Source organism: Salvelinus fontinalis, unplaced genomic scaffold, assembly GCF_029448725.1.
Source record: "Salvelinus fontinalis isolate EN_2023a unplaced genomic scaffold, ASM2944872v1 scaffold_0299, whole genome shotgun sequence".
Lineage (NCBI taxonomy): Eukaryota > Metazoa > Chordata > Actinopteri > Salmoniformes > Salmonidae > Salvelinus > Salvelinus fontinalis.
The window spans coordinates 7179-30000 of NW_026600508.1; the positions used below are offsets into that span (position 1 = coordinate 7179).

At 47.1% G+C, this 22822-nt stretch overlaps 1 protein-coding gene across 1 annotated transcript in view; it reads right to left on the minus strand.

The window, feature by feature from the left end:
• Nucleotides 1–2982: 2982 nt before the first annotated feature.
• The window catches only part of LOC129845409 (uncharacterized), a 145373-nt gene continuing 125533 nt past the window's right edge, over nt 2983–22822 (minus strand). Inside the window, exon 3 of the mRNA XM_055913327.1 lies at nt 2983–14238. Coding sequence (XP_055769302.1) covers nt 13577–14238 — 662 coding nt within the window. The 3' untranslated portion in view covers nt 2983–13576. The remainder of the gene's footprint in view (nt 14239–22822) is intronic.

A 22822-nucleotide genomic window follows, 5' to 3' on the forward strand; every position in this document is an offset into this window, starting at 1 on the left:
AGTGAGGTAGACAATACACAAAAGTGAAACAAACAAAACGAATTAACAGTAAACATTACACATACAGAAGTTTCAAAACAATAAAGACATTACGAGTGTCATATTAAATATATACAGTGTTGTAACAATGTACAAATGGTTAAAGCACACAAGTTAAAATAAGTAAGCATAAATATGGGTTGTATTTACAATGGTGTTTGTTTTTCACTGGTTGCCCTTTTCTTGTGGCAACAGGTCACAAATCTTGCTGCTGTGATGGCACACTGTGGAATTTCACCCAGTAGATATGGGAGTTTTACAAAATTGGATTTGTTTTCGAATTCTTTGTGGATCTGTGTGATCTGAGGGAAATATGTGTCTCTAATATGGTCATACATTGGGCAGGAGGTTAGGAAGTGCAGCTCTATCCCTCTCCCCTCCCTCTCCCCTCCCTGTCCTCACTCTCTCGCTCTATCCCTCTCCCCTCCCTGTCCTCACTCTCTCGCTCTATCCCTCTCCCCTCCCTGTCCTCACTCTCTCGCTCTATCCCTCTCCCCTCCCTGTCCTCACTCTCTCGCTCTATCCCTCTCCCCTCCCTCTCCCCTCCCTGTCCTCACTCTCTCGCTCTATCCCTCTCCCCTCCCTGTCCTCACTCTCTCGCTCTATCCCTCTCCCCTCCCTGTCCTCACTCTCTCGCTCTATCCCTCTCCCCTCCCTGTCCTCACTCTCTCGCTCTATCCCTCTCCCCTCCCTGTCCTCACTCTCTCGCTCTATCCCTCTCCCCTCCCTGTCCTCACTCGCTCGCTCTATCCCTCTCCCCTCCCTCTCCCCTCCCTGTCCTCACTCTCTCGCTTTATCCCTCTCCCCCCCTCTCCCACTCCCTCTCTCGGTCTCTTTCCTCACTCTCTCGCTCGCTCTATCCCTCTCCCCTCACTCTCCCTCTCGCCCTCTCTCACTCTCTTGCTCTCTTCCCTCACTCTCAATTCAATTCAATTATATTAAAGGGGGTTTATTGTCATGTGAAACATATGTTTACATTGCCAAAGCAAGTGAAATGGATAAACAAAAGCGTAAATAAACAAATCAATAATGAACAATTCAAACATCATATTATGTCTATGTACAGTGTTGTAATGATGTGCAAATAGTTAAAGTACAAAAGGGAAAATAAATAAACATAAATATAGGCTGTATTTACAATGGTGTTTTTCCCTGGTTAACCTTTTCTTATGGCAACAGGTCACACAGGTCTTGCTGCTGTGATGGCACACTGTGGTATTTCACCCAGTAGATATGGGAGTTTATCAGACTTGGATTTGTTTTCGAATTCTTTGTGGGTCTGTGTAATCTGAGGGAAATATGTGTCTCTAATGTGGTCATACATTTGGCAGAAGGTTTGGAAGTGCAGCTCAGTATCCACCTCATTTTGTGGGCCGTGTGCACATAGCCTGTCTTCTCTTGAGAGCCAGGTCTGACTACGGCGACCTTTCTCAATAGCAAGGCTATGCTCACTGAGTCTGTACATAGTCAAAGCTTTCGTTAATTTTGGGTCAGTCACAGTGGTCAGGTATTCTGCCACTGTGTACTCTCTGTTTAGGGCCAACTAGTATTCTAGTTTGCTCTGTTTTTTTGTTAATTCTTTCTAATGTGTCAAGTAATTATCTTTTTGTTTTCTCATGATTTGGTTGAGTCGAATTGTGTTGCTATCCTGGGGCTCTGTGGGGTCTGTTTGTGTTTCTCTCTCTCTCTCCCTCTCTCAATCTCTTAGCAGCTCTACCCAGACTCTGTGTGAGTGTGTCTGGTTTTCACCCTGCATGGTCTCCAGGCCCCAAGTCCCAGTAACCCTGCCTCTAATTCAGGCCTCTAATCCAGGCCACTAACCCAGGCCTCTAACCCAGACCTCTAACTCAGTCCTCTAACCCAGGCCACTAACCCAGGCCACTAACCCAGGCCTCTAACCCATACCTCTAACCCAGGCCTCTAACCCAGGCCTCTAACTCAGGTCTCTAACCCAGACCTCTAACTCAGGCCTCTAACCCAGGCCACTAACCCAGGCCTCTAACTCAGGCCTCTAACCCAGACCTCTAACCCAGACCTCTAACTCAGGCCTCTAACCCAGGCCTCTAACTCAGGCCTCTAACCCAGATCTCTAACTCAGGCCTCTAACCCAGGCCTCTAACCCAGGCCTCTAACTCAGGCCTCTAACCCAGACCTCTAAACCAGACCTCTAACTCAGGCCTCTAACTCAGGCCTCTAACCCAGGCCTCTAAACCAGGCCTCTAACCCAGACCTCTAACTCAGACCTCTAACTCAGGCCTCTAACCCAGGCCTCTAACTCACACCTCTAACCCAGACCTCTAAGCCAGGCCTCTAACGCAGACCTCTAACCCAGACCTCTAACTCAGGCCTCTAACCCAGGCCCTGCTAGAGTCTGAGTGGTTCTAGCCCTGTCTCTCTCTGTGTGTCTCTAACCTCGGCCCTCATAACTGCAGACTTATGCAAGCTGGGGGCCTGAGGTCAGTTCACAGCACAGCCCGGACTAGGAACTAATTGAATGGACAGCACTAAGAGAGAATACGGGGAGAAGGGGAAGAGGAGTGGGAAGAGCCGGGGCAGAGCTGTGGGTGTTAGGGATGTTCAAATCTTACTAAAATAATGGCTTGAGTGAGTCTCTCCCCCCCCCCCCCCCCCCCCCCCCCCCCCCCCTCCCTGGCTGGTGATTAGGGATAAAAACAGAGCTTCCTTTGTCTCCAATACTGAGGGACGTTTTTGGAGAGAGAGAAAGTGTGAGTGAGTGAGTGAGTGAGTGAGTGAGAGAGGAAGAGTGTGTGCTTGACCCTGCCCATTGTGGGTCTGTGTGACGGCAGGATTTCATGCGTTCGCTGGAGCGGCATAGAGTAAACAGGGGAGACACTCTGATGCTAGCCCCCCTCTGTCTCACCCCTCTTACACCCGCCCACCTCTCACCCACTAGACTACCGCTCGCCCCCCTCCTTCAGCTGGGTGGCCTCGAGCTGTCAGAGGCACTGGAAACCCCCCAACACAACCTTCTCTCTCCCAGCATGACCCTGCACACACACACACACACACACACACACACACACACACACACACACACACACACACACACACACACACACACACACACACACACACACACACACACACACACACACACACACACACACACACACACACACACACACACACACACACACACACACTGACACACGTATACATACACACACACATACACTGGAACAGAGTGCATCTCAAGAGCTAGCTGGAGCCACTTCACCCCAAAGATAAACAGGGTGAGTGTGACTCTGTGATGGAGATAATGTATATGAGTGTGTGTCATTGTGTGTGTCAGTGTGTGTGGGGGCAGAAGGTCTGTGCCTCTCTCTGCCTATCACTATCCCTTTCTCTCTCTCTGCTCACCCCTCTAAGGCAAGGAAGGTGATGACAGGGTTGTGACAGGATGACATCACTGCTCCCTCCCCTCCCACCCATAGGGGCTCTGGCTAACCCTCTGGCTAATGCGCTATGCTTGAGGTGAAGGGGGACATGGGCGGGGTGGGAGGGTGCAAGATCATAGGGCCGAGATGGCAGGGGGACAATGGGCTGGGACGCTCCCATACAGAGGGGCGAGCTGACCCCCTATCTCTGAACCCCATCACCCCTCACTCTCTCTCCTCCATCCTCCTCTCCCCACTTCCTCAGTCTCCAGGGAGACATTCAACATCTGTAGAGTGTTGCGAGAGTGTTGCTGAGGAGTGTTGAGAAGTGTTGAGGAGTGTTGAGGAATGTTGAGGAGTGTTGCACAGGGAGTGTTGAGGAGTGTTGAGAAGTGTCACATAGGGAGTGTTGAGGAGTGTTGAGAAGTGTCACATAGGGAGTGTTGAGGAGTGTTGTATAGGGAGTGTTGAGGAGTATTGAGAAGTGTTGAGGAGTGTTGTATAGGGAGTGTTGAGGACTGTTGAGGGGTGTCACATAGGGAGTGTTGAGGAGTGTTGAGAAGTGTCACATAGGGAGTGTTGAGGAGTATCGAGAAGTGTTGAGGAGTGTTGTATAGGGAGTGGTGAGGACTGTTGAGGAGTGTTTCATAGGGAGTGTTGAGAAGTGTTGAGGAGTGTTGCATAGGGAGTGTTGAGAAGTGTTGAGGAGTGTTGAGTGTCGCATAGGGAGTGTTGAGGAGTGTTGAGAAGTGTTGAGGAGTGTTGTATAGGGAGTGTTTTAGGAGTGTTGAGAAGTGTTGAGGAGTGTTGCATAGGGAGTGTTTTAGGAGTGTTGCATAGGGAGTGTTGAGAAGTGTTGCATAGGGAGTGTTGAGAAGTGTTGCATAGGGAGTGTTTTAGGAGTGTTGCATAGGGAGTGTTTTAGGGGTGTTGCATAGGGAGTGTTGTGGAGTGTTGCATAGGGAGTGCTTTAGGAGTGTTGCATAGGGAGTGTTTTAGGAGTGTTGCATAGGGAGTGTTTTAGGAGTGTTGCATAGGGAGTGTTTTAGGAGTGTTGAGAAGTGTTGAGGAGTGTTGCATAGGGAGTGTTTTAGGAGTGTTGCATAGGGAGTGTTTTAGGAGTGTTGAGAAGTGTTGAGGGGTGTTGCATAGGGAGTGTTTTAGGAGTGTTGCATAGGGAGTGTTGAGAAGTGTTGCATAGGGAGTGTTGAGAAGTGTTGCATAGGGAGTGTTTTAGGAGTGTTGCATAGGGAGTGTTTTAGGAGTGTTGCATAGGGAGTGTTGTGGAGTGTTGCATAGGGAGTGTTTTAGGAGTGTTGCATAGGGAGTGTTTTAGGAGTGTTGCATAGGGAGTGTTTTAGGAGTGTTGCATAGGGAGTGTTTTAGGAGTGTTGCATAGGGAGTGTTGTGGAGTGTTGCATAGGGAGTGTTTTAGGAGTGTTGCATAGGGAGTGTTTTAGAAGTGTTGCATAGGGAGTGTTTTAGGAGTGTTGCATAGGGAGTGTTTTAGGAGTGTTGCATAGGGAGTGTTGAGGAGTGTTGCATAGGGAGTGTTGAGGAGTGTTGAGAAGTGTTGATGAGTGTTGTATAGGGAGTGTTGAAGAGTGTTGAGAAGTGTCACATAGGGAGTGTTGAGGAGTGTTGAGAAGTGTCACATAGGGAGTGTTGAGGAGTGTTGTATAGGGAGTGTTGAGGAGTATTGAGAAGTGTTGAGGAGTGTTGTATAGGGAGTGTTGAGGACTGTTGAGGGGTGTCACATAGGGAGTGTTGAGGAGTGTTGAGAAGTGTCACATAGGGAGTGTTGAGGAGTATCGAGAAGTGTTGAGGAGTGTTGTATAGGGAGTGGTGAGGACTGTTGAGGAGTGTTTCATAGGGAGTGCTGAGAAGTGTTGAGGAGTGTTGCATAGGGAGTGTTGAGAAGTGTTGAGGAGTGTTGAGTGTCGCATAGGGAGTGTTGAGGAGTGTTGAGAAGTGTTGAGGAGTGTTGTATAGGGAGTGTTTTAGGAGTGTTGAGAAGTGTTGAGGAGTGTTGCATAGGGAGTGTTTTAGGAGTGTTGCATAGGGAGTGTTGAGAAGTGTTGCATAGGGAGTGTTGAGAAGTGTTGCATAGGGAGTGTTTTAGGAGTGTTGCATAGGGAGTGTTTTAGGGGTGTTGCATAGGGAGTGTTGTGGAGTGTTGCATAGGGAGTGCTTTAGGAGTGTTGCATAGGGAGTGTTTTAGGAGTGTTGCATAGGGAGTGTTTTAGGAGTGTTGCATAGGGAGTGTTTTAGGAGTGTTGAGAAGTGTTGAGGAGTGTTGCATAGGGAGTGTTTTAGGAGTGTTGAGAAGTGTTGAGGGGTGTTGCATAGGGAGTGTTTTAGGAGTGTTGCATAGGGAGTGTTGAGAAGTGTTGCATAGGGAGTGTTGAGAAGTGTTGCATAGGGAGTGTTTTAGGAGTGTTGCATAGGGAGTGTTTTAGGAGTGTTGCATAGGGAGTGTTGTGGAGTGTTGCATAGGGAGTGTTTTAGGAGTGTTGCATAGGGAGTGTTTTAGGAGTGTTGCATAGGGAGTGTTTTAGGAGTGTTGCATAGGGAGTGTTTTAGGAGTGTTGAGAAGTGTTGAGGAGTGTTGCATAGGGAGTGTTTTAGGAGTGTTGCATAGGGAGTGTTGAGAAGTGTTGCATAGGGAGTGTTTTAGGAGTGTTGCATAGGGAGTGTTTTAGAAGTGTTGCATAGGGAGTGTTGAGAAGTGTTGCACAGGGAGTGTTTTAGGAGTGTTGCATAGGGAGTGTTGAGAAGTGTTGCATAGGGAGTGTTTTAGGAGTGTTGCATAGGGAGTGTTTTAGGAGTGTTGCATAGGGAGTGTTGAGAAGTGTTGCAAAGGGAGTGTTGAGAAGTGTTGCATAGGGAATGTTGAGAAGTGTTGCATAGGGAGTGTTTTAGGAGTGTTGCATAGGGAGTGTTGTGGAGTGTTGCATAGGGAGTGTTTTAGGAGTGTTGCATAGGGAGTGTTTTAGAAGTGTTGCATAGGGAGTGTTTTAGGAGTGTTGCATAGGGAGTGTTTTAGGAGTGTTGCATAGGGAGTGTTGAGGAGTGTTGCATAGGGAGTGTTGAGGAGTGTTGAGAAGTGTTGATGAGTGTTGTATAGGGAGTGTTGAAGAGTGTTGAGAAGTGTTGAGGAGTGTTGTAAAGGGAGTGTTGAGGAGTGTTGAGGAGTGTTGAGGGGTGTTGCATAGGGAGTGTTTTAGGAGTGTTGCAAGGGAGTGTTTTAGGAGTGTTGCATAGGGAGTGTTGAGAAGTGTTGAGGAGTGTTGCATAAAGAGTGTTTTAGGAGTGTTGCATAGGGAGTGTTTTAGAAGTGTTTCATAGGGAGTGTTTTAGGAGTGTTGCATAGTGAGTGTTGAGAAGTGTTGCATAGGGAGTGTTTTAGAAGTGTTGCATAGGGAGTGTTTTAGAAGTGTTGCATAGGGAGTGTTGAGAAGTGTTGCATAGGGAGTGTTGAGGAGTGTTGCCTAGGGAGTGTTTTAGGAGTGTTGCCTAGGGAGTGTTGAGAAGTGATGCATAGGGAGCGTTGAGGAGTGTTGCATAGGGAGTGTTGAGGAGTGTTGCATAGGGAGTGTTGAGAAGTGTTGCATAGGGAGTGTTTTAGGAGTGTTGCATAGGGAGTGTTTTAGGAGTGTTGAGGAGTGTTGAGAAGTGTTGAGAAGTGTTGAGGAGTGTTGCATAGGGAGTGTTGAGAAGTGTTGAGAAGTGTTGAGACGTGTTGAGGAGTGTTGCAAGGGGGTGTTGCATAGGGAGTGTTTTATGAGTGTTGCATAGGGAGTGTTGAGAAGTGTTGAGGAGTGTTGCATAGGGAGTGTTGAGAAGTGTTGCATAGGGAGTGTTGCATAGGGAGTGTTTTCGGACTGTTGCATAGGGAGTGTTTAAGGAGTGTTGCATAGGGAGTGTTGAGAAGTGTTGAGGAGTGTTTTAGGAGTGTTGCATAGGGAGTGTTGAGAAGTGTTGAGGAGTGTTGCACAGGGAGTGTTGAGAAGTGTTGAGGAGTGTTGAGAAGTGTTGCACAGGGAGTTTTGAGAAGTGTTGAGGAGTGTTGAGGAGTGTTGCACATGGAGTGTTGAGGAGTGTTGAGGAGTGTTGCACAGGGAGTGTTGAGGAGTGTTGAGGAGTTTTGAGAAGTGTTGAGGAGTGTTGAGAAGTGTTGAGGAGTGTTGCACAGGGAGTGTTGAGGAGTGTTGCATAGGGAGTGTTGAGGAGTGTTGCCTAGGGAGTGTTGAGAAGTGATGCATAGGGAGCGTTGAGGAGTGTTGCATAGGGAGTGTTGAGGAGTGTTGCATAGGGAGTGTTTTAGAAGTGTTGCATAGGGAGTGTTTTAGGAGTGTTGCATAGGGAGTGTTGAGAAGTGTTGCATAGGGAGTGTTTTAGGAGTGTTGCATAGGGAGTGATTTAGGAGTGTTGAGGAGTGTTGAGAAGTGTTGAGAAGTGTTGAGGAGTGTTGCATAGGGAGTGTTGAGAAGTGTTGAGAAGTGTTGAGACGTGTTGAGGAGTGTTGCAAGGGGGTGTTGCATAGGGAGTGTTTTATGAGTGTTGCATAGGGAGTGTTGAGAAGTGTTGAGGAGTGTTGAGGAGTGTTGCATAGGGAGTGTTGAGGAGTGTTGCATAGGGAGTGTTTTAGGAGTGTTGCATAGGGAGTGTTGAGAAGTGTTGAGGAGTGTTGCATAGGGAGTGTTGAGAAGTGTTGCATAGGGAGTGTTGCATAGGGAGTGTTTTCGGACTGTTGCATAGGGAGTGTTTAAGTAGTGTTGCATAGGGAGTGTTGAGAAGTGTTGAGGAGTGTTTTAGGAGTGTTGCATAGGGAGTGTTGAGAAGTGTTGAGGAGTGTTGAGGAGTGTTGCACAGGGAGTGTTGAGAAGTGTTGAGGAGTGTTGCACAGGGAGTTTTGAGAAGTGTTGAGGAGTGTTGAGGAGTGTTGCACATGGAGTGTTGAGGAGTGTTGCACAGGGAGTGTTGAGGAGTGTTGAGGAGTTTTGAGAAGTGTTGCACAGGGAGTGTTGAGAAGTGTTGAGGAGTGTTGAGGAGTGTTGCATAGGGAGTGTTGAGGAGTGTTGAGGAGTGTTGCACAGGGAGTGTTGAGGAGTGTTGAGGAGTTTTGAGAAGTGTTGCACAGGGAGTGTTGAGAAGTGTTGAGGAGTGTTTTAGGAGTGTTGCATAGGGAGTGTTGAGAAGTGTTGCATAGGGAGTGTTTTAGGAGTGTTGCATAGTGAGTGTTGAGAAGTGTTGCATAGGGAGTGTTGAGAAGTGTTGCATAGGGAGTGTTTTAGAAGTGTTGCATAGGGAGTGTTTTAAAAGTGTTGTATAGGGAGTGTTTTAGGAGTGTTGCATAGGGAGTGTTTTAGAAGTGTTGCATAGGGAGTGTTGAGAAGTGTTGCATAGGGAGTGTTTTAGAAGTGTTGCATAGGGAGTGTTGAGAAGTGTTGCATAGGGAGTGTTTTAGAAGTGTTGCATAGGGAGTGTTGAGAAGTGTTGCATAGGGAGTGTTGAGGAGTGTTGCCTAGGGAGTGTTTTAGGAGTGTTGCCTAGGTAGTGTTGAGAAGTGATGCATAGGGAGCGTTGAGGAGTGTTGCATAGGGAGTGTTGAGGAGTGTTGCATAGGGAGTGTTTTAGAAGTGTTGCATAGGGAGTGTTTTAGGAGTGTTGCATAGGGAGTGTTGAGAAGTGTTGCATAGGGAGTGTTTTAGGAGTGTTGCATAGGGAGTGTTTTAGGAGTGTTGAGGAGTGTTGAGAAGTGTTGAGAAGTGTTGAGGAGTGTTGCATAGGGAGTGTTGAGAAGTGTTGAGAAGTGTTGAGACGTGTTGAGGAGTGTTGCAAGGGGGTGTTGCATAGGGAGTGTTTTATGAGTGTTGCATAGGGAGTGTTGAGAAGTGTTGAGGAGTGTTGCATAGGGAGTGTTGAGAAGTGTTGCATAGGGAGTGTTGCATAGGGAGTGTTTTCGGACTGTTGCATAGGGAGTGTTTAAGGAGTGTTGCATAGGGAGTGTTGAGAAGTGTTGAGGAGTGTTTTAGGAGTGTTGCATAGGGAGTGTTGAGAAGTGTTGAGGAGTGTTGAGGAGTGTTGCACAGGGAGTGTTGAGAAGTGTTGAGGAGTGTTGAGAAGTGTTGCACAGGGAGTTTTGAGAAGTGTTGAGGAGTGTTGAGGAGTGTTGCACATGGAGTGTTCAGGAGTGTTGAGGAGTGTTGCACAGGGAGTGTTGAGGAGTGTTGAGGAGTTTTGAGAAGTGTTGCACAGGGAGTGTTGAGAAGTGTTGAGGAGTGTTGAGAAGTGTTGAGGAGTGTTGCATAGGGAGTGTTGAGGAGTGTTGAGGAGTGTTGCACAGGGAGTGTTGAGGAGTGTTGCATAGGGAGTGTTGAGGAGTGTTGCCTAGGGAGTGTTGAGAAGTGATGCATAGGGAGCGTTGAGGAGTGTTGCATAGGGAGTGTTGAGGAGTGTTGCATAGGGAGTGTTTTAGAAGTGTTGCATAGGGAGTGTTTTAGGAGTGTTGCATAGGGAGTGTTGAGAAGTGTTGCATAGGGAGTGTTTTAGGAGTGTTGCATAGGGAGTGTTTTAGGAGTGTTGAGGAGTGTTGAGAAGTGTTGAGAAGTGTTGAGGAGTGTTGCATAGGGAGTGTTGAGAAGTGTTGAGAAGTGTTGAGACGTGTTGAGGAGTGTTGCAAGGGGGTGTTGCATAGGGAGTGTTTTATGAGTGTTGCATAGGGAGTGTTGAGAAGTGTTGAGGAGTGTTGAGGAGTGTTGCATAGGGAGTGTTGAGGAGTGTTGCATAGGGAGTGTTTTAGGAGTGTTGCATAGGGAGTGTTGAGAAGTGTTGAGGAGTGTTGCATAGGGAGTGTTGAGAAGTGTTGCATAGGGAGTGTTGCATAGGGAGTGTTTTCGGACTGTTGCATAGGGAGTGTTTAAGGAGTGTTGCATAGGGAGTGTTGAGAAGTGTTGAGGAGTGTTTTAGGAGTGTTGCATAGGGAGTGTTGAGAAGTGTTGAGGAGTGTTGAGGAGTGTTGCACAGGGAGTGTTGAGAAGTGTTGAGGAGTGTTGAGAAGTGTTGCACAGGGAGTTTTGAGAAGTGTTGAGGAGTGTTGAGGAGTGTTGCACATGGAGTGTTGAGGAGTGTTGAGGAGTGTTGCACAGGGAGTGTTGAGGAGTGTTGAGGAGTTTTGAGAAGTGTTGCACAGGGAGTGTTGAGAAGTGTTGAGGAGTGTTGAGAAGTGTTGAGGAGTGTTGCATAGGGAGTGTTGAGGAGTGTTGAGGAGTGTTGCACAGGGAGTGTTGAGGAGTGTTGAGGAGTGTTGCACAGGGAGTGTTGAGGAGTGTTGAGGAGTTTTGAGAAGTGTTGCACAGGGAGTGTTGAGAAGTGTTGAGGAGTGTTGAGGAGTGTTGCATAGGGAGCATTGAGGAGTGTTGCATAGGGAGTGTTGAGAAGTGTTGCATAGGGAGTGTTGAGGAGTGTTGCCTAGGGAGTGTTTTAGGAGTGTTGCCTAGGGAGTGTTGAGAAGTGTTGCATAGGGAGCGTTGAGGAGTGTTGCATAGGGAGTGTTGAGGAGTGTTGCATAGGGAGTTTTTTAGAAGTGTTGCATAGGGAGTGTTTTATGAGTGTTGCATAGGGAGTGTTGAGAAGTGTTGCATAGGGAGTGTTTTAGGAGTGTTGCATCGGGAGTGTTTTAGGAGTGTTGAGGAGTGTTGAGAAGTGTTGAGGAGTGTTGCATAGGGAGTGTTGAGAAGTGTTGAGAAGTGTTGAGAAGTGTTGAGGAGTTTTGTATAGGGAGTGTTGCATAGGGAGTGTTTTATGAGTGTTGCATAGGGAGTGTTGAGGAGTGTTGAGGAGTGTTGCATAGGGAGTGTTGAGGAGTGTTGCATAGGGAGTGCTTTAGGAGTGTTGCATAGGGAGTGTTGAGAAGTGTTGAGGAGTGTTGCATAGGGAGTGTTGAGAAGTGTTGCATAGGGAGTGTTGCATAGGGAGTGTTTTAGGAGTGTTGCATAGGGAGTGTTTTACGAGTGTTGCATAGGGAGTGTTGAGAAGTGTTGAGGAGTGTTTTAGGAGTGTTGCATAGGGAGTGTTGAGAAGTGTTGAGGAGTGTTGAGGAGTGTTGCACAGGGAGTGTTGAGAAGTGTTGAGGAGCGTTGAGAAGTGTTGCACAGGGAGTGTTGAGAAGTGTTGAGGAGTGTTGAGGAGTGTTGCTCATGGAGTGTTGAGGAGTGTTGAGGAGTGTTGCACAGGGAGTGTTGAGGAGTGTTAAGGTGTTTTGAGAAGTGTTGCACAGGGAGTGTTGAGAAGTGTTGAGGAGTGTTGAGGAGTGTTGCACAGGGAGTGTTGAGGAGTGTTGAGGAGTGTTGCACGGGGAGTGTTGTGGAGTGTTGAGGAGTGTTGCACAGGGAGTGTTGAGAAGTGTTGAGGAGTGTTGAGGAGTGTTGCACAGGGAGTGTTGAGGAGTGTTGCACAGGGAGTGTTGAGGAGTGTTGAGGAGTGTTGCACAGGGAGTATTGAGGAGTTCTGTGCTGCTCCTCCTCATCTCCTCATAATCCATAATCCACTCCTTATCAAAGCTAGCAGCTACACACACACACACCCACACACACACTGGGTCAGTCAGCGCGAGGGGAAGGGGGGCAGATGGGCAGGGGACACACTTGACTGCTGAGGCCCAGAGGGGTTGGAGGGGTGGGAACAAGGCTTGGGCTGGGACTGGAGGTTAGAACAAGGCTTGGACTGGGCTGGGACTGGGGGTTAGAACACGGCTTAAACTGGGCTGGGACTGAGGGTTAGAACATGGCTTAAACTGGGCTGGGACTGAGGGTTAGCACAAGGCTTGGACTGAGTTGGGACTGGGGCTAGAACAAGGCTTGCACTGGGCTGGGACTGGGGGGTTATAACAAGGCTTGGACTGGGCTGGGACTGGAGGTTAGAACAAGGCTTGGACTGGGCTGGGACTGGGGTTTAGAACAAGGCTTAAACTGGGCTGGGACTGCGGGTTAGAACAAGGCTTGGACTGGGGGTTATAACAAGGCTTGGACTGGGCTGGGACTGGGGTTTAGAACAAGGCTTGGACTGGCCTGGGACTGGAGGTTAGAAGAAGGCTTGGACTGGGCTGGGACTGGGGGTTAGAACAAGGCGTAAACTGGGCTGGGGGTTAGAACAAGGCTTGGACTGGGCTGGGACTGGGGGTTAGAACAAGGCTTGGACTGGGCTGGGACTGGGGGTTAGAACAAGGCTTAAACTGGGCTGGGGGTTAGAACAAGGCTTGGACTGGGCTGGGACTGGGGGTTAGAACAAGGCTTGGACTGGGCTGGGACTGAGGGTTAGAACAAGGCTTGGACTGGGCTGGGACTGGGGGTTAGAACAAGGCTTGGACTGGGCTGGGACTGGGGGTTAGAACAAGGCTTGGACTGGGCTGGGACTGGAGGTTAGAACAAGGCTTGGACTGGGGGTTAGAACAAGGCTTGGACTGGGGGTTAGAACAAGGCTTGGACTGGGCTGGGATTGGGGGTTAGAACAAGGTGTGGACTGGGACTGGGGGTTAGAACAAGGCTTGGACTGGGCTGGGACTGGGGGTTAGAACAAGGCTTGTACTGGGCTGGGACAGGGGGTTAGAACAAGGCTTGGGCTGGGCTGGGACTGTGGGTTAGAACAAGGCTTGGACTGGGGGTTAGAACAAGGCTTGTACTGGGCTGGGACTGGGGGTTAGAACAAGGCTTGGATTGGGCTGGGACTAGGGGTTAGAACAAGGCTTCGACTGGGCTGGGGGTTAGAACAGGGCTTGGACTGGGCTGGGCCTGGAACAAGGCTTGGACTGGGCTGGGACTGGGGGTTAGAATGAGGCTGGAGCTGTGGTTATAAAGCTAGGGCTGAGGATAGGTCTGGGGTCGGAGGTTATAAAATAGGACCGGCGCGGGGGGGGCTCGAGGGGGCACAGATGTTGGCTGCCGTTAAGACTGTCACCTCGGTGGCCTGGTGGCAGCTGGCATTGTTTAACACACAGAGAGAGGAGGGTGAGAAGAGGGGGGAGGAGGGTGAGGAGAGGCGGGTGAGAGGAGAGGGGAGGCGGCATTCGCAGAGCCGCCAGCTATGTCACATGTACATATGTCACATACATTTTGCCACGCCATGGGTTACAGGCCAGCCTAGAAATCCTCTAATCCCTTGAGATCATTATGTGTGTGTGTGTGTGTGTGTGTGTGTGTGTGTGTGTGTGTGTGTGTGTGTGTGTGTGTGTGTGTGTGCGCGCGTGCGTCCGTGTGTGTGCGTGTGTGTGTGTGTAGGCAGCCTCTTGTACTAGATCTCTCTCCAGGGACAGAGGTTGAAACATTGCTTTGACTGGGCTGAAAGATGGATGAAATATAGAGTGGTTGAAAACACAAAAGACGCAACAGGCAACAAGATGTGAAAAGAGAAAGATGACAGAGAGAGGAGGGGAGACAGCCAGAGCAAGTGTCTGTCTCTGTGTGTATTGTCTGTCTCTGTGTCTGTTGTCTGTCTCTGTGTGTGTTTGTCTGTCTCTGTGTGTGTTGTCTGTCTCTGTGTGTGTTTGTCTGTCTCTGTGTGTGTTGTCTGTCTCTGTGTGTGTCTAGTCTCACCTGGCGTGCCTCGCTTCTCCAGAGGCCGTTGCTGGTCTTGGTGGGGGCGATGGTGACGACGGGCGGGGTGCTTGGCACACTGTGGCCCCCAGGTGGCACCAGGACAGGCCCTGGGCCCAGGGGGCCTCTCTTGGGTGTGCTCACCGGAGAACTGTGGTTGGTGGCTGGGGACGAGACCGGAGACGACTCACTACTGATGGACGAGCCAGCTATGGAGAGAGAAGAGAGGACATGACATTATTACTATACAGCCTTGTTACTTGACATGTCACTAGACAGAGCTGAACTACACAGTAGCATTATTACTATACAGCCTTGTTACTTGACATGTCACTAGACAGAGCTGAACTACACAGTAGCATTATTACTATACAGCCTTGTTACTTGACATGTCACTAGACAGAGCTGAACCACACAGTAGCATTATTACTATACAGCCTTGTTATATGACATGTTACTAGACAGAGCTGAACCACACAGTAGCATTATTACTATACAGCCTTGTTACTTGACATGTTACTAGACAGAGCTGAACTACACAGTAGCATTAATACTATACAGCCTTGTTACTTGACATGTTACTAGACAGAGCTGAACCACACAGTAGCATTATTACTATACAGCCTTGTTACTTGACATGTTACTAGACAGAGCTGAACTACACAGTAGCATTAATACTATACAGCCTTGTTACTTGACATGTTACTAGACAGAGCTGAACCACACAGTAGCATTATTACTATACAGCCTTGTTACTTGACATGTTACTAGACAGAGCTGAACCACACAGTAGCATTATTACTATACAGCCTTGTTACTTGACATGTTACTAGACAGAGCTGAACCACACAGTAGCATTATTACTATACAGCCTTGTTACTTGACATGTTACTAGACAGAGCTGAACCACACAGTAGCATTATTACTATACAGCCTTGTTACTTGACATGTCACTAGACAGAGCTGAACCACACAGTAGCATTATTACTATACAGCCTTGTTACTTGACATGTCACTAGACAGAGCTGAACCACACAGTAGCATTATTACTATACAGCCTTGTTACTTGACATGTTACTAGACAGAGCTGAATCACACAGTAGCATTATTACTATACAGCCTTGTTACTTGACATGTCACTAGACAGAGCTGAACCACACAGTAGCATTATTACTATACAGCCTTGTTACTTGACATGTCACTAGACAGAGCTGAACCACACAGTAGCATTATTACTATACAGCCTTGTTACTTGACATGTTACTACAGAGCTGAACCACACAGTAGCATTATTACTATACAGCCTTGTTACTTGACATGTTACTAGACAGAGCTGAACCACACAGTAGCATTATTACTATACAGCCTTGTTACTTGACATGTTACTAGACAGAGCTGAACCACACAGTAGCATTATTACTATACAGCCTTGTTACTTGACATGTCACTAGACAGAGCTGAACCACACAGTAGCATTATTACTATACAGCCTTGTTACTTGACATGTTACTAGACAGAGCTGAACCACACAGTAGCATTATTACTATACAGCCTTGTTACTTGACATGTTACTAGACAGAGCTGAACTACACAGTAGCATTAATACTATACAGCCTTGTTACTTGACATGTTACTAGACAGAGCTGAACCACACAGTAGCATTATTACTATACAGCCTTGTTACTTGACATGTTACTAGACAGAGCTGAACCACACAGTAGCATTATTACTATACAGCCTTGTTACTTGACATGTTACTAGACAGAGCTGAACCACACAGTAGCATTATTACTATACAGCCTTGTTACTTGACATGTTACTAGACAGAGCTGAACCACACAGTAGCATTATTACTATACAGCCTTGTTACTTGACATGTCACTAGACAGAGCTGAACCACACAGTAGCATTATTACTATACAGCCTTGTTACTTGACATGTCACTAGACAGAGCTGAACCACACAGTAGCATTATTACTATACAGCCTTGTTACTTGACATGTTACTAGACAGAGCTGAACCACACAGTAGCATTATTACTATACAGCCTTGTTACTTGACATGTCACTAGACAGAGCTGAACCACACAGTAGCATTATTACTATACAGCCTTGTTACTTGACATGTCACTAGACAGAGCTGAACCACACAGTAGCATTATTACTATACAGCCTTGTTACTTGACATGTTACTACAGAGCTGAACCACACAGTAGCATTATTACTATACAGCCTTGTTACTTGACATGTTACTAGACAGAGCTGAACCACACAGTAGCATTATTACTATACAGCCTTGTTACTTGACATGTTACTAGACAGAGCTGAACCACACAGTAGCATTATTACTATACAGCCTTGTTACTTGACATGTCACTAGACAGAGCTGAACCACACAGTAGCATTATTACTATACAGCCTTGTTACTTGACATGTTACTAGACAGAGCTGAACCACACAGTAGCATTATTACTATACAGCCTTGTTATATGACATGTCACTAGACAGAGCTGAACCACACAGTAGCATTATTACTATACAGCCTTGTTACTTGACATGTCACTAGACAGAGCTGAACCACACAGTAGCATTATTACTACACAGCCTTGTTACTTGACATGTCACTAGACAGAGCTGAACCACACAGTAGCATTATTACTATACAGCCTTGTTACTTGACATGTCACTAGACAGAGCTGAACCACACAGTAGCATTATTACTACACAGCCTTGTTACTTGACATGTTACTAGACAGAGCTGAACCACACAGTAGCATTATTACTATACAGCCTTGTTACTTGACATGTTACTAGACAGAGCTGAACCACACAGTAGCATTATTACTATACAGCCTTGTTACTTGACATGTCACTAGACAGAGCTGAACCACACAGTAGCATTATTACTATACAGCCTTGTTACTTGACATGTTACTAGACAGAGCTGAACCACACAGTAGCATTATTACTATACAGCCTTGTTATATGACATGTCACTAGACAGAGCTGAACCACACAGTAGCATTATTACTATACAGCCTTGTTACTTGACATGTCACTAGACAGAGCTGAACCACACAGTAGCATTATTACTACACAGCCTTGTTACTTGACATGTCACTAGACAGAGCTGAACCACACAGTAGCATTATTACTATACAGCCTTGTTATATGACATGTTACTAGACAGAGCTGAACCACACAGTAGCATTATTACTATACAGCCTTGTTACTTGACATGTTACTAGACAGAGCTGAACCACACAGTAGCATTATTACTATACAGCCTTGTTACTTGACATGTTACTAGACAGAGCTGAACCACACAGTTGCTTTTTCCCAGCTAGCGAATCTACTGAAAAGTTGTGTAGTCTCTGAGCTAGAGGTCTTCACGGATCCATCTGTACCCGAATAACCGATACCCGATCCGGAACCCGAGTGGGTCCGAATTGAGAATTCTAAATAATGTCACAGGTCTGGGTAGGATCTCTTTCCCCCTCTCCCTCCATACCGCAAACTGACATTTATTCAGTTTGCGGGGTGCTGACCTGTTGCACCCTCTACAACCACTGTGATTATTAATTGACCCTGCTTGTCATCTATGAACGTTTGAACATCTTGAAGAATGATCTGGCCTTAACTTCTTATGGCTGAAGGGGCAGTATTGAGTAGCTTGGATGAAAGGTGCCCATTGTAAACGACCAGCTCCTCAGTCTCAGTTGCTAATATATGCATATTATTATCAGTATTGGATAGAAAACACTCTAAAGTTTCTAAAACTGTTTGAATTAAGTCTGTGAGATTAACAGAACTCATATGGCAGGCAAAAACCTGAGAAGTTCCACGTCCTGTTTGGATTTTTTCTGGGGGTGCCATATTTTCAACCAAGCTCTTATTCAAAATACAGAGAGATATGGATGGGTTTTCACTTCCTACGGCTTCCACTAGATGTCAACAGTCAAAGGAACTAAGTCTGATGACTCTAATGTGAAGGGGGGTCGAAGGAGACAGAATTTAGTATGAGGTGCCATGAGGTGACCATGCATTCAACACACGTGTTCACGTGAGAGGCAGCTCCGTTCCATCTCTCAATTGAAGTCGATTTAATTCTCCGGTTGGAACGTTATTCACGATGTATGTTAACAACATTCTAAAGATTGATTCAGTACATCGTTTGCCATGTTTCTACTGACTGTAACGGAACGTTTGGACATTTCGTCACGTTATAGTGGTCGCGCTTTGAGACTTTGGTTAGGGCTTTTGGTAAACAATTCGAAAGTAGCTAATTTGACATAAATAACGGACATGAACGAACAAATCAAGCATTTATTGTGGACCTGGGATTCCTAGGACTGCATTCTGATGAATTCATCAAAGGTAAGGAAACATTTATCATGTATTTTCTGGTTTCTGTTGAGTCCAACATGGTGGCTAATTTGGCTAATCATCTGAGCTCCGTCTCAGATTATTGCATGGTTTATATTTCCGTAAAGTTCTTTTGAAATCTGACACAGCGGTTGCATTAAGGAGAGGTATATCTATAATTCTATGTGTATTACTTGTATTATCATTTATATTTATGTTGAGTATTTCTGTCGAAACGATGTGGCTATGCAAAGTCACTTGATGTTTTTGCAACTAGTGAATCTAATGCCTCAATGTAAACTCAGATTTTTTTTTTATATAAATATGAACTTAATCAAACAAAACATGCATGTATTGTGTAACATGAAGTCCTATGAGTGTCATCTGGGGAAAATAATCGAAGGTTAGTGATTAATTTTATCTCTATTCTGGTTTTTGTGAAAGCTATCTTTAGCTGGAAAAAATGGCTGTGGTTATTGTGGTTTTGTGGTGACCTAACATAATCGTTTGTAGTGCTTTCGCTGAAAAGCCTATTTGAAACCGGACACTTTGGTGGGATTAACAACAAGATTACCTTTAAAATGATATAAGACACATGAATGTCTGAGGAATTTTAATTATGATATTTCTGTTTTTTCAATTTGGCGCCCTGCACTTCGACTGGCTGTTGTCATATCGATCCCGTTAACCGGACTGCAGCCATAAGAAGTAAAATGGCCATGTGCTCTTGTAATCACCCCCCGCCACAGCCAGAGGAGGAATGGCCACCCCTGGTTCCTCTCCAGGTTTCTTCCTAGATTCCTGCCTTTCTAGGGAGCTTTCCCTAGCCACTGTGCTTCTACACCTGCATTGCTTGCTCTTTGGGGTTTTAGAATGGGTTCTGTATAAGCACTTTGTGACATCTGCTCATGTAAAAAGGGCTTTATAAATACATTTGATTTCATTTTAACTAAAACGATCGTAACAGGTCTCGGTTATATGTCATTTATGCTGCTCTTGCTTTTCACGAGAGGGGAGTGTGGCACATGTAGCTTGTTGTTGGCCAATCATAAGTCATCAAAGCGGCAATAGGCTACAGCCATAGAGCCTCAGTGTGTGTAAAGGTTACGGAATATCTAATCAATGGAAGATGGAATTAAAATGACGGAATTAAAAGTTAAAGGAGAAGGATAGGCTACAACGACCAGGAGCCAGCAGGTAGGCTGTTACTTAATTTTCTGAATGGAGTTGTAACTGTGGGATGAGGAAGGTCATGCACTGCAGCTTCAATTAGCCTTCAATTAAGCTAGCTAACATGAACTAGCTTCTCCTGGTTTGATGCAGTCAAGACAGGTACTACGTAATCATATTTGATGATAAACAACCTAGCTATAGCAGCTCATAGTCTACTATAGCGTGAGTCAGCTTGATTGGTTGCTGTCTCTCGTCTCTCCCTCCCTGCTCACTCGCTTACGGTACAGCCCCCTCCCCCACCTGCTAGAGCGGCACCTCGACCTCTATCCCTCACCTCGCTCTTTATCAGCTCTGGTAAATAAAGTAGCTTAAAAAATGGATCTGACCAGCTCTATACGGAACGGGTCTAGTAGTCTTTGGGTCTGTTCGGAATGGGTCTGTATTTAAAACATTTATTTAAGCATATTGGATCCGGGTGGGAAAACCCTAGGTCCATATCGGAACGGGTCAAACCTTTTCTCAGACCTCTACTCTGAGCTAACGTAGCATAGCTGCAATGCAAGGCTAAAATAACACAGTAGCAGCTATATAGCATGCATTGCAAGAGAGGCTTATAGTGGGCTCTGACACACAATTCTGGGTTAGCGTATACTAGCCTAGCATATCCAAACGTAGCATAGTAGAGAGGAGACAGTGGGCTCTAACACACAATTCTGGGTTAACATATACTAGCCTAGCATATGCAAACGTAGCATAGTAGAGAGGAGACAGTGGGCTCTGACACACAATTCTGGGTTAGCGTATACTAGCCTAGCATATCCAAACGTAGCATAGTAGAGAGGAGACAGTGGGCTCTGACACACAATTCTGGGTTAGCGTATACTAGCCTAGCATTTCCAAGCGTAGTAGAGAGGAGACAGTGGGCTCTGGCACACAATTCTGGGTTAGCGTATAGTGGCCTAGCATATCCAAGCGTAGCGTGGTAGAGGGAAGGCAGTGGGCTCTGACACACAGTTCTGGGTTAGCGTATCCTAGCCTAGCATTTCAAAGCGTAGCGCAGTAAAGGGGCAGCAGTGACCTCAGACACACCGTTCTGGGTTAGCATATCCTAGCCTAGCGTACACACAGGCCCAGATGGAGGGCCCCAGGCGGCCATTAGATAGTGACAGTGATCAGGACGAGCAACCCTGTGAGAGTCACACGGCCCTGACACACCGCTAGAATAGACATACACACACACGCACAGCAGGGAGTAAGAGCTGGCCCAACGAGCTGTGGCACATTTGCAGCCCCTCCGGGGAAACCCTGCAGAGTGAGGTCATGGCCTGGTCACATGTGTCTCTATCTGCAGCTCTCGTCTCATATGATCACATTCCAACTATTACACACTCCTCTTTTTCTCTTCCTTCCTTCTCTCTCGCTCTTTCTCTCTCTCTCTCTTCCACTCAACCTCTCTCACTCTATGTTTCTCTGTCTCTCTCTCTGGTAACCTGAGGGCTCCTCCTCCTCTGTATGCCCTCTCTCCTCCTCACAGCTTGACTGAAGCATCTGCCCAGCAGTACAATGACACAGAGAGACAGAGAGAGAGAGAGAGAGACACGGACAGCCAGCCAGCCAGCCAGCCAGCCAGCCAGCTAGAGGAGGGTTCTGCACAGATTCTGTCAGACCTGGGCACGGACAGTAAATCTCAGTAAGACCGAAATAATGGTGTTGCAAAAAAGGTTCAGTTCCCAGGACCTCGAATACAAATTCCATCTAGACACCGTTGCCCTAGAGCACACAAAAAACTATACATACCTCGACCTAAACATCAGCTCCACAGGTAACTTCCACAAAGCTGTGAACAATCTTAGAGACAAGGCAAAAAGGACCTTCAAAAGGAACATTAAATTTGACATACCAACTAGGATCTGGCTAAAAATACTTGAATCAGTTATAGAAGCCATTGCCCTTTATGGTTGTGAGCTCACCCTCTCTTTTGACCTCACCCTCTCACCTTCCCCCCCTACTCACAAGGCAGGCAATACGCTTGACCTCATCTTTACTAGATGCTGTTCTTCCACTAACCTCATTGCAACTCCCCTCCAAGTCTCCGACCACTACCTTGTATCCTTTTCCCTCTCGCTCTCATCCAACACTTCCCACACTGCCTATACTCGGATGGTATCGCGCCGTCCCAACCTTCGCTCTCTCTCCCCCGCTACTCTCTCCTCTTCCATCCTATCATCTCTTCCCTCTGCTCAAACCTTCTCCAACCTATCTCCTGATTCTGCCTCCTCAACCCTCCTCTCCTCCCTTTCTGCATCCTTTGACTCTCTATGTCCCCTATCCTCCAGGCCGGCTCGGTCCTCCCCTCCTGCTCCGTGGCTCGACGACTCATTGCGAGCTCACAGAACAGGGCTCGGGGCAGCCGAGCGGAAATGGAGGAAAACTCGCCTCCCTGCGGACCTGGCATCCTTTCACTCCCTCCTCTCTACATTTTCCTCTTCTGTCTCTGCTGCTAAAGCCACTTTCTACCACTCTAAATTCCAAGCATCTGCCTCTAACCCTAGGAAGCTCTTTGCCACCTTCTCCTCCCTCCTGAATCCTCCCCCCCCCCCCCCCCTCCTCCCTCTCTGCAGATGACTTCGTCAACCATTTTGAAAAGAAGGTCGACGACATCCGATCCTCGTTTGCTAAGTCAAACGACACCGCTGGTTCTGCTCACACTGCCCTACCCTGTGCTCTGACCTCTTTCTCCCCTCTCTCTCCAGATGAAATCTCGCGTCTTGTGACGGCCGGCCGCCCAACAACCTGCCCGCTTGACCCTATCCCCTCCTCTCTTCTCCAGACCATTTCCGGAGACCTTCTCCCTTACCTCACCTCGCTCATCAACTCATCCTTGACCGCTGGCTACGTCCCTTCCGTCTTCAAGAGAGCGAGAGTTGCACCCCTTCTGAAAAAACCTACACTCGATCCCTCCGATGTCAACAACTACAGACCAGTATCCCTTCTTTCTTTTCTCTCCAAAACTCTTGAACGTGCCGTCCTTGGCCAGCTCTCCAGCTATCTCTCTCAGAATGACCTTCTTGATCCAAATCAGTCAGGTTTCAAGACTAGTCATTCAACTGAGACTGCTCTTCTCTGTTTAACGGAGGCGCTCCGCACTGCTAAAGCTAACTCTCTCTCCTCTGCTCTCATCCTTCTAGACCTATCGGCTGCCTTCGATACTGTGAACCATCAGATCCTCCTCTCCACCCTCTCCGAGTTGGGCATC